Below are 12,681 nucleotides of genomic sequence, written 5' to 3'. Positions count from 1 at the left end.
AAAAGCAGAAAATGCAACTGAAAACATAAAACAAAGACTGGATTGGTTAAATATATTTCTCAGCAAACATAATTTTTTCACTTCCTTAATTTTCCAAAAGCAAATCCATTTTCAATCCTTGCACTAGCTAAAGAACTTATGGCGATCTATATTAGCCTGCTCACCTCTCCTTTAGTTATCTTTATGGCACGGGGATTTCACAATTTTTTGGTCTAAACAGTTCTGAAATAAGTGGTAGACAACTTTACCCATGAAAAACATTGTCTTTGGACATTTAACGGAAGATATAACCTTTATTTGGGGTTAGAAATCAAACTTCGGCTATAAATATCGATTTTTTGAAGGCACGCGGAAACAACTTGAAAACATTGGCTAACGTTTCCAAATTGCAATCCATTTCCATCCGAGCCATCCACAGCCAAACGCTAATGAAACGCTAACTTCTAAAAAAGTCCATCCCTGCCTTTTGGAAGGACAGTTTCTATTGTCATACCATTTCCCATAAAGCTTTTATGTGAAGCCTAATTAATCGCAAATAGACCATATTCTTATTCTACATTGGACCGAATTGGAACTTGCTTGCAATGGAAGCTTATACAGGGGGAATACCGTTAAAAACACTTACGTCATTTGCATTTAAAAAGATTCCATTTTAGATAAATCCGAATTTAGATAAAATATACTGAATAATCTTGTTATCTTGCGGTAGGTTTTTTCGTCATTTAGAAGGTTGTTTATTTTGTCGACGAAGTCGTTGGTATTCATAACGACTACGGCTCGGCCCTTGTCGGCTGGTAAAATTGTGACCGACGTGTCTTTGGCAAGATCTCTGAGAGCTTTTTCCTCTTCATTGGTGTACTGTCCGTGGTTGGATGGCCACACAATATCACTCGATTCACTTAGAACTCAACATGTTTTATAACACTCGCCATGCTACTCAAAGATGGCTGCCAACAAGAACAAACCATAATGCTTTGCGGTTTACAACATACGCATACATGAAGTACTAATACGGGAACACTACATCCCTTCCTTTCCGCTATAACAGTATAAACGTTCTCAACACTATTACGGTTTAAATATACTACTGCTTAATCAAATAAAATGTCAGCAAGAGTTTCTAATGTCAACAACAGTTTCTTGTACAGACGTATTCTGTAGTCTCTTAGGTTTTACTCAAAACATAGTCTTTAAATCTCTCCGGTTGTTTGATGGTCCTCTTTGGTCTCGAACACTCTAAGTCAACAGGCTTTGGGTCTGAAGTGTCTGTGTGTTTGATCTTAGTGTCCGTGTCTTTAATCATAGTGTCCTCCGGGTCAAGTTCTACTTCATCGGATGAAATATATGGCTTAACCCAAGAACTGTCTCTTCTGTAAACAGCTCCTTCACTGGATTTCACAGTTACTTGATGTCCATCCTTTGCTAGCACAGTGTAGGGTTCCGGCTCAAAGTTTGGCGCTAGTTTTCCAGTACTCTTGGTGTTCTTTAGCAGCACCTGGTCTCCTGGAACTATCGGGCTTGGTACAGCACCACGCTTTCCATCTGCATAGGCTTTCTGTGCTAACTTGTGGCTCCAGTCTCTGTCCCTCGTACTCTCATTAATCACTGACTTGACTGGTCTTAACTCTGGTAGTTTGGTCTTGATTTCCCTACCAAACATTAGAAAGGCAGGCGTAGCACCTGTAGAGACTTGAGGTGTTGACCTGTACGCCAGGAGGAATTTTGGCAATTCTTCCGTCCACCTCTTTCCTTCTACTTCTGCAATCTTTAGGGTCTTCAATAGAGTTCTGTTCTGTCTTTCTACCTCGCCGTTGGCTTGTGGCCAAAACGGTGGTGATGTCCTATGCTCAATTCCACACTAATGTAAGAACTCCTCAAACTCTTTGCTCACAAATTGTGGACCGTTATCCGTCTTGAGTGAATAGGGGTATCCAAATATAGAGAACACTCCTGTCAAGGCCTCCACTATCTTGGCCGTGGTAGTTGACCGCATAACTACCACCTCGTAATAACGACTATAATAATCAACAACGACTAGTAAGTTCTCACCGCTGGGCAGTGGTCCCATCAGGTCTGCTGCGACATCCTGCCAAGGTCCAGTAGGTGGCTCGACCCTCTGCATCGGTTCAGGGGGTGAAAACTGTCCCACGACCTGACACCCATGACAGCCTTTGCACATCCGTTCTGTGTCCACGTCCATTTTAGGCCACCACACCTTGGTCCTCAGTCTACTCTTCGTTTTGACGACGCCCTGATGTCCCTCATGGGCCGATTCTAATACAGATTTCCTGAGACTATGGGGTATCACAGGTTGTGTGCGTGCTACGACCGCAATGCACGCTGGTAGTTGTTTCGGTTTCGCATCATTTGCTCATGGCGGCCATCGTGTGAGGATCTCTTGTGAACGCCAAAATTACTTATTTCTGTTCAAAATAACGCCACTTTTGTGATTCTTTCGATGTATATGTTAGTTTTGACATGTTGTCGATCTTTTAGTTTTGACATGTTGTCGATCTTTGGAATCAAAGATTTCCTCAGACTTCAGTGCGTGGAGTTTAAAATATCGGTTTTGTGTGTCTAGACGGGACTTGCATCAAAGCCAGAGGTAAGAATCATGCTTATAAACATAGTTGGATAAGCAACCTTTCGATGTAGGATGTGCTAAGCCTAAATATAACCACGTAATGTTCACAAGGCGGTTGCCCTTTAGCTTTATTAACCACTACGAACAAGTATATCGTACCTTGATTTGAAATGAGGAAAACATATTTGTCACATGTTGATGTTATTTATGTTACGTGTCCTGATTTATTTTGTATTACTTTTCACTGCATACTTTTCACCAACCATTAAAGCTAATAATCTTCCTAATTGTTTTGCTTCTGTTTCTTATTTCTGATTCTTTATTTCGAAAAGTGCTTAAGGGATTATAGCTTTCAAAAGTTATTTATTTTTTGCTCTCATAATGACTGATGTACAGTGTTTAGCAGCAGTAAATCGAAGAAAATTCTGCTTTTACGACACTTCAAATGATCAACAAAGATAATTCCTGCAATAAACTAACTACGATTTCAAAATACAGTTATTAAGTAAAATTAATTTAAAAAAATTGTGTTCTTGTAAATTAGTTTGATATCATTGTTTGGGTTTGATTTGATGCTAAAAAATCTCACTTAGGCAAATTAAAACTTGTCTGCTGGGCTGAAGTAAATCAGTGCTAGAGTCTAAACAGAAAATATATCAGCTGAGTTTCTATTAGAACTTTTAATCTGGCTACATACCTTACAATGTAGGCTTGATTACTAGCTGCCATTAGAAAAATAAGATCCTCTGGACCTTGTTCGAAGGCTGACTGGGGGTGTTTTGTGTCATTGAGCAGTCTTATAATTATCTCACAAGTGACTCTCTCAACTATACTAGGGCAACCTAATACAATGCTAGGGGTAACCAGTGATGTACTATAGCTTCTAGGGCTGCTAAGCTCTAATGTTGTAGGCCAATTTGGACCAAGTGCAGTCTTTTAATTCATGTAATTTTGAGCCAACCACAGTTATTTGCAAAAACAGCTCGTACTTTAACTTTTGTGAATATCTCACTGGAAGCCCTCCCCCTGCTACTGTTGTGTGTATACAGACCATGATTGTTCATGGTACTTCCATTTATTACTGCAACTTCAATTATAACAGAACTGGTTTATAATCAAGTTTTTTCTTTAATTTTATTCAGGGATATTACACTGCAACAGCAACTGAATATAAAATGCACAGGTCTGGAGGATAACTTTGAAGACATAATTATTTTTCTCCAGGGGAAGCTTCAGAATAAACCAACCAGATAAAGGAACACATCAAGTGACAACCTCAGATGCTGAAGGTTGCTAAAATTTGCATAAATAAAACATTGTGAAAGAAACACTGTGTCATTTCATAATAATAATAATAATTATAATATTTCCATTAGTGTCTTGATAATTTAAGGGTGGTATGGAAGCGTAGTGCACCGGACTCTGGATTGAGCAGTCCTGATTCAAACCATGGCCCCGGTCATTGTGTTGTGTTTTTGGGCACGACACTAATACTCTTATAGTGCCTCCTTCCATGCAGGTGTATAAATGGGTACTGGCAAGTTTACTGCTGGGGGTAACCCTGTGATAGACTAGCTAACATCTCATTCAGGAGGGGAGGGGGGAGAATACTCCTAGTCTCTTCAAGCTCCTGAAACTGGTATAAGCTCCAGCCTGCTGGGCAACTTGGCTGGAAATATACAGACTTAATAATTTGACATCAAATGAGTAGGAGGCAGGACTTATTTTTTTCCTGTTACCAAGCTCAACAAATTAAATGAAATACTCTTGGCCAAAAAGCTTGATGACTGTGTCAGACAGAGACAAAACTAACCAGGGGTTTTCTCTTCTGTAATAAGCAGGATAACCACTTGCAAAATAATGAACAGAACCAATTTGAACCTCATTAAGTTTTAAACAATTTATTGAACTTCTCACTTCCACAACATTATTTTGCTGTACATGAAGTCTCCACAAATGTTGTAGTGGAATCACTTTTTAGTTACAACAGATGCAATAAAACATTTCAAAGTGACCTTCTGAAGCTCAAATAATGCAACCTATTATCTTGCTAGAGCCTGGAACAGGCAATACTTGGTCCACTTGGGTAGAGGCAATTTATGCAACAAAATAGCAATTTATTATCTTCTCAGTCCCCCAAATAAACCGAAAAAGACTGAAACATTATTTTGGGTGTTCAAAAGGAACTATAATTCAACCGTGACATAAGAATCAGTACAGTACAAACAAATAATTCGCTTGCTTCTTCAGTAAACTAGCGTCCTTTTGGCGTTCATCTTGATCATCTACAGCAACTTTTTATCTTAAATTGGATTCTCCTAAGTCCCAAAGAACACATAATTAAATCATTTTGAAGCAAACAACATAACTTCCAAAAACATTGGAAATTTGTCGAATGAAAGTGCTGAACTCGTTACCAACTCGACGCAGGAAACTTCAATAGAACAGACGATTAACACTCAAAAAAGGGACATTTTCGTTCAGTCGAAACGGCGTAAATCGACTGGTGCATACTGGTGCATTATGTTTCCCATATTGGAAATTGTCTAAGCTTTTGTTGTATTATAATTTTACGCGAAGCACCACTAGCTGAAAGCCGTGTTCAACAAAAACGTCCGACCTACTAGACGAAGAGAAAAGTCGGCCATTTTACCTTGTTCGAGAAAATGACCAAATTTACCATGATACGCTTTAAATGTTAGACTTTCGACGCAAAAAACTAACTTACCTATTCCCGACCTATCCAAATCTAATATTTAAGCAGAGAAAAGGCCAGCGAATGTTGTGCAAACGATGATCAAACTGACCCGAAAAACCGCTCGCATCACAACAATCTTCCGCCATGTTGGAAATTGATCAAAATAATGCATTGCGGTCATAGTGCGCACACCACCTGGGGGTATCACGATCCTATCTCCCCGGAGCACTAGTTTTCCTATGGTACACAGTTCGTTCTTCACACTTACATAGCCTGGCATCTTGCATTGCGACCAATCGCCTGTGTTGATGTACTGGCGCACACTTGCTAATTCTGGATTGTTCTCAGACTCCCTCTCAATCTCTCTTGGAGTCAAGGTAACTGGTGTACTCTCTTGAACAACAAATCTGACGATATCCTCTTTCTCACTGCTAGGATCCTTTGGATTGGCCTGGTTCAGCCTGGACAACGCGTCCGCGATATTTGACTTCCCGGGGCGGTACACCACTCGGTAGTTGTAACACTGTAGGCGAAGTACCCAACGCTCGATCCTCGCTGATGGCTTGGATGTTCTGCTGAAGATACACTCCAGAGGCTTGTGGTCTAGCTCGAACTCGCCGCGCCCATACACGTAGAGATTCATCCTCTCGCATGCCCAAACTAAAGCCAGCGCCTCCTTCTCCGTTTGTGCATAAGGCCTTTCGACCTCTGTAAGGTTCCTCGAAGCATATGACACTGCTCTCCACTCCCCACCTTGTAGTTGCAGCAATACCGCTCCCAGTCCATCCGGACCCGCATCTGCTACGATTCTTGTCTTGCAGTCACCCCTGAAGTAGGCAAGCGCATTCGCTGACGTCATCAGTTGTTTCAGCTTCTTAAATGCAACCTGCTGTTCATTACCCCAGACGAAGGGTTCTCCATTCCTGAGTAATTTCCGTAGAGGTTCTGCCACTTGTGAAAAGTTGGGGATGAACTTTGACGAGTACTGCACAAGCTGTACAAACGACCGCACTTCTGATGTATTCTTCGGAGCCTGTGCATTCACAACTGCAGCAACCTTCTCATCGCTTGGTGCAACCCCTTCACTACTAAGGTCATGTCCAAAAAATGTCAACCTAGGTAGTCTAAACTCACACTTCGCTCCATTCAAAGTCAGTCCACTCTCCCGCAGACACTGTAGGACTGCATGCAAATTCCAATCATGCTCCTCCAGGTTTACTCCGTGAACAATCAGATCATCTGCAATATTCGCTACTCCGCGGCATCCCCGTATTACATCTGATATGACTTTCTGGTACTTTTCTGTTGCCGATGAGATCCCGAACATGAGCCTTTTGTACCTATACAGGCCTCGGTGGGTAACAAATGTTGTTATCTCTCTCGACTCTTCCTCCAGCTCGACTTTGTGAAATCCCCATTTGAGATCCAACTTGCTGAAGACGGTGGATCCATTGAGATCGTATAGGATTTCTTCAATTGTGGGAATCGGATGTCGCTCACGCTCAATCGCTTCATTTGCCCTCCTCATATCTACGCATACTCGAATGTCCCCGTCCGGCTTCGGAGCTACCACCAACGGTGATACCCATGCAGTAGGAGTGTCCGGCACCTCCTCGATAATATCCTTGTCTAGCAAATCATCTAACTTCTGGTCGACTTTATCCCTGAGTCCAAAGGGAAGTCTCCGCACTTGCTGAGCTACTGGTTTGACATCCTTATTGATGTGTAATTTAAGCTGATAATTCTTCAACTTTCTAACACCAGTGAGTATGTCTGCATACTCCTCACGAATACCTTCATCACTCCCCTCTGTCACCACTGACCAAACTCGGGGCTCACTAACCGGTCCCACTCGTAATACGTTAAGTTTCTCTGCTGTGCTCCTGCCAAGCAATGGCTTTCCGGTATTTTTGATGACAGTGAATTCACCCACACAACTCTCTCCACTAGCTTCACAAGCTATTTGTGCAACAAATGTTCCTACAACCTCCATTGGTTCCTTCTGACCATATGCAAACAGCTTCTTGTCTGACACTTTGGATTCACACTTGACGTGTTTCTGTTTCAGATTGTTCCAGGTCCCATAATCAATCAAGTTACAAGATGCGCCCGAATCAATTAACACATTCTTCAATTCCACTCCACCAACCTTAAGTGTAATTTCTCCAGTTTCCTGCTGTCCCCCAACAACAAATGCATATCCATCTTCTCGGCCAGTTGCCCCATCTTCTACGTGGTACGTCCTGTTCCTAGCCTGATAGCTTCCCCGATTGTCACTGGGTGGTGGTTTCGTAGCTTCCCTCTTCCAACAACAGACTGCGAAATGTCCACGCGTACCACACTTCTCACACTCTTTATCTCTTGCTGGACAGCAAGCATCTCTTGCAAAGTGACCAAAACGATTGCACTTAAAACATCTTTGTGATTGATCTGCTCCAGGTTTGTGTGTCTTGTGGCTCTGTCCGCCTCTCTTTCCTTTCTTTACACTCTGTCCCCTCCCTTTATTCTGGAATTTCTGCTGCTTGATCCAGTTGACTTGTCCTGTCGGGTGTGTTGGAGACCTATCCATAGATTTCAACTGTTCATTAACTGCTTCGTAGGCTCTCGCAATGCTCTGTAGATCAGCTAACTTGGCATTAGTTTTCTCCAAGAGCTTCCTCCTGAGCCTTTGGTCTGGCACTTTTCAATCAGTTGGTCCCGAATCGTTTCATCAACGTCGGTGAACTCGCACGTAATCGCCTTCTGCCTCAACCTGCACACAAACTGATCGACTTTCTCTCCATTCTGCTGTTCCATTTGTCGGAATACATGCCTTTCGAAGGAAACATTAACTTTCGGTATGAAATATTCGTCCAGAACCTCTATTACATCCTTGTAGGGCTTCAGTTTTCCTTCCGTGGCTGCGAGGGTATAGTATAATTCCTGCAGTTCCGTTCCCGCGGTGTGTAACAGTAATGCAACTTTCTGTGGATCGCTTGAAATCCCTTTTGTCAGCACATACAGCTCGAATGAACGCTTCCAGCGCTTCCAACGCACAGATAAGGTGTTTGGATCTTCCCTGGGGTTGAAGCAGGGTAGATTTCGTACTTCCGTCGCTGACAATTGTGTCGGTTGAGCTGCTTGACTCCCTGTTGCCTGACTCTCCGCCGAGCCTCCCGTGGCACTCGTTGAGTTCGTTTCTGGGTCTACCATTCTCCTCAAAAATCTCGCTTCCTTCTGGCTGACTTTCAAAATAAACACTTACAAAAGCGGAACGGCTATTTTCCTCGTCGCCAATGTACTGTCCGTGGTTGGATGGCCACACAATATCACTCGATTCACTTACAACTCAACATGTTTAATAACACTCGCCATGCTACTCAAAGATGGCTGCCAACAAGAACAAACCATAATGCTTTGCGGTTTACAACATATGCATACATGAAGTACTAATACGGGAACACTACAATTGGTAATGTTGTTTCGTGGAGGACGACGCCAATAGCTGTTATTGAAGTTCTCAGCGGTTTGACATACAAGCGAGGCTAAAGGGTCATTCTGCATTGTGTTCACTAATGTATTGACCCTTTCGCCTCGTTCGCATACCTTTTTAAGAAAAGAATATATTATCGCTGGCTCAACTGCAGTAACAGCTATTGTTGATGGCGGTGGTGACCGAAGCTCTGATAAGGTCTTTTTCGGCGTCAGGGAGCTGATCTATGATGCCGGATTCAATTGAGGAAACGACTTGAGGCACTGGCAAACTCGTAGGAGTGATAGCAAAATTGAAGTTGAGGCTTAATGCTGATTTCTCGCTTGTAGATAGAGGTCTATCAGAGATGTTTACGACCCACTTCTCCTTGAGGCTGGTTTCGCGCGCATGTGGACGTGGCAAGATGTTGCAGAGTTTCTTCTTGTGACTCTCCCTTCTCCGTTGTGCTTCCCACTGTGATTTTTGTTTGATAGTGTGGACGAGGTTGTCGAAAGATTCTTTGTTAATAATCTCTCGTAGCTTTAGTGTTCCAAGGCAACCATTTCCAACAAATTTTCGGTTGTCCGATGGGATCCCCAGTGAGCGCCATCTTGGCCAATCTCGTCATGGAACATGTCGAAGAAAAGGCTCTCTCTTCGACCCCTAACCCTCCCAAATGGTGGTTTAGATACGTAGATGACAGCCACGTAGAATCAGAAGGTTCCATTGCCTTTCTTGACACCAAAACAACCAGACAAGAAGATGGCTCGATCACCGTGTCTGTCTACAGGAAAGCTACCAACACAGATCGTTACCTGGGTTTCAAATCACACCACCATCCCCAGCATAAACACTCGGTCGCTCGCACTCTCATGGATCGCGCGAGGAACATGATTCCTTCCACCGAGGAGGAAGTATCACGGGAAACTAAGCGAGTAGCGAAAGCCCTCGTCACTAACAACTACCCTGCAAATGTTATTCACAATCTGCGCCAACCGAGTAGACAACAAGAAACAAATGATATCGACCATCGTGGTTTTGTTATCCTCCCTTACACCAAAGGTTTTTCCGAACGAGTTGCAAACGTTCTTCGTGGCTTCAACATCAAGGTCGCCCATAAACCTATACGTACCATCTCGAACATACTAAAAAAAAGACAGGATCGAGAAAAAGGATACCAGAGGAATTGTATATAAGATCAAGTGTAACGATTGTGACTGTGTTTATGTTGGCCAAACATCACGCGCGCTTAAAACACGTATGAAAGAACACGCAAAGGCCATCGCAACATTAGACAAAAACTCTTTGTTGGCAAAACACCATATGCTTAACGACCATCAAATAGATTTGGAGAACGTCGAAATTGTTGACATGTCAACGGCGTGGAAACAACGACTAATTCTTGAAGCTTGGTATTCTGTGCAAGATAGGAATGCTATAAACGAACACATTATAGCGCTACCAAACGCTTACAGTAGCATTAAGAATTTATAGACTCATTAAGAATGCTCTAGAGACTTTTGTTGCACTCGGAAAGTTCATTTAGTTTTAGCACATATTCGTTACATATTTTAACAGGACGCCGTTTAACATTTGCATTTTTATCTTGCTGAAGAAGGCAACAGTGGTGGCCGAAACGTCCAAAAACAATGGGTTTTGAGATATTTAATCTCACTAACGGTTTACCAGCTCTTTTGGCAAGTACAAATACATTCACCTCAATTGTGACAGTCACGCACCGCTTGCTTTGGACTCTACGCTATGTAATTATTCATCATCTTGTCTTGTACTTTTTTCACGTTCATCGAGGACACATAAATGACATGCTATCTAACACTTACCGCGTTTCGTGCATTCAGTGGCAACGATCACATAGTCTAATCCAGGACCTCATGGCAGCTACAGCGTTTGTTCTCCTTGCGTTGCCCTTATTACAGAAAGTGATTCCGATCTTCATAGAACGTGTGAGTGGAATTCCAAGAACCTTGGACGTCACTGTGGAAACTGTGGAGTTTTTTGTTCTTGTTTATAGTCGAGTCATAGCGATGCCAATATTTTTCTTCCTTATTCTTATAATTTAAATTCACATCCTGGAACTCGAGAACTTTAATGAGCAGATTCAGCAGAGTGACACAACTATAACAGAACTCCTGAAGAAATACAAAACATTGACAAAGAGAATTCAAAATTCTTCCCAGGCATTCGAGCCATTCATCATAGCGCTTCTATTCCTGTTGGTGCTATGGGGAACAATCAGCGTTTATTCCAGTGTGGAGATGTTCGAGCGTATTCCATCGTCACAGAGTAGCTTCTATGCTCTGAGTCTTTGGGAACATTTGTGGTGTTCCTTTGTGAAACAGTGTTTCTTTTCTCTCTCCCATTGTATAAACTAGGGCAAGTCAGTTCGCAGCTCAGCCACTTGATTTACACCGTTACGACACTTGACTGTGATGATCAACATCGAAGAGGATTTGCTTTTAATACAGAGAAAAATAAAGTATTGTTTGCTGGTCTGCTAGAGTGGAAATGTGGAATTCAAGGTCGCTGGTCTTAAGCTTACACCGCTTAAGTCTGTATGGCTTATTCTTCTTGGTCACGTTATAGTCTGTCGGGAACTTTCTTCTCAAAGAGCATTTTTAAACCAGTTTACTAGCACGAGGATTTAGTTTCCGTAACACTTCCGGAAAACCAGTTGATCACCTGTTAATGTATTCTTTTGTTGAATCAGATTTTGATAATCATTCAATCCCCAGAACTCCACAGCTTTATTGTTTATTTAGTTCTCGTGCTTTTGTGGAGTCTTATGTAAATATTGCTGTGAAATTGCACTGGGATCGCTCAGGCATGTCTTGTAGAAAGCAGCTTCTTTTTAGATTCAGTACAAAACTGAGAGCTGTATAACAGTGCTACGTACAATATCAGAGAATTGCTGAGTACTAAAGTTATCTCCAGCCAATTGGCTGCTTTTGACCTATGGACTAGCATCCCACCCAAAGGAGAGTAGAAATATTCCTAGTCGTTTCATGCTACAGAAACCGAAGCTGAATGCCTGCAGTATGAACCACTAGGTTTGAACGCGGACTTAAATGGTGGCGTGCATATTATGTGCTTGTATTGTAGCATTATTTTGTCGTTTCTTTCATCAAGTCTTCATTTCTACACGAGAATCTGTTGGAGCTGTTTGAGCTGGAATATTTCCACTACAATTTCTCTTTTACTGGTTTATTTGATACATAAGTTAATGCGATGATTGAGATTCCCCCCCCTTCCCTGGCACACAGGTTACCAATAAAAAGGCTCTCAGCAATGCCTTATTCTTGACGACTTAAAGCACAGGCAGACCACCCTATGTGTTCGTGGTTAATAATTGTTGATTTAAGGTCGTGTTGAAATCAATGGCGCATACAGAAGAAAATAACCTCTTAAAGGGCGCATATAGAAATAAATAACATCTTAAAGGGCGCTGGGCGGCAAAAAACATGACGCAAGACTCATTCGACATTTCATCTTAACTTTTATTAATGAATCATTTAGAGCAGCTTTTATATTTTGTAGTAAATCGAAGCCGACGTTATGTTTCTCTATATATCTTCTAAATGCGCCATTGATTTCAACATGACCTTATGGCAACAACCACGAACACATAGGGTGGTCTGCCTGTGCTTAAAGTATCACTTTACCTGGGTACACAGAAGAGAGTCTTTAATTTCGGAACGAGCGCATAAGGTTATTATTTGTCAGTCACGTGTTAGTCAACTGTTGAACACTACAGTGTGTTAAAGTCATATGAGTTTACCGTATTTATTCGATTAAGCGCCCAACCTCGAATAAGCGCCCACCCTGTAGGTAGGAAAAGTTAAAAAGCGCTTATGCAGCCTCTAATAAGCGCCCACCCCCCACCTTTCAACTACTTGCTAAAAGTGGTGAAAATTTAATAAGCGCCCAGCC

General features: G+C 42.1%; 1 protein-coding gene and 1 pseudogene across 1 annotated transcript; both read left to right on the top strand.

Annotated features, from left to right (window-relative positions):
* The first annotated feature begins 9,320 nt into the window (after nt 1-9,320).
* On the top strand, nt 9,321-9,929 carry LOC144655053 (uncharacterized). The gene has a single exon (XM_078515274.1). It carries the CDS (start codon nt 9,321-9,323, stop codon nt 9,927-9,929), a length of 609 nt encoding a protein of 202 aa, XP_078371400.1.
* Nucleotides 9,930-10,382: 453 nt separating this feature from the next.
* LOC144653183 (uncharacterized) lies at nt 10,383-11,373 on the top strand (annotated as a pseudogene).
* The last annotated feature ends 1,308 nt before the right edge of the window (nt 11,374-12,681 follow it).

Source organism: Oculina patagonica, chromosome 5 (genome assembly GCF_052425735.1).
Source record: "Oculina patagonica isolate OP01 chromosome 5, crgOcupat, whole genome shotgun sequence".
In the NCBI taxonomy this organism is placed as follows: domain Eukaryota; kingdom Metazoa; phylum Cnidaria; class Anthozoa; order Scleractinia; family Oculinidae; genus Oculina; species Oculina patagonica.
This window is presented reverse-complemented; position numbering and strand designations above follow the sequence as displayed.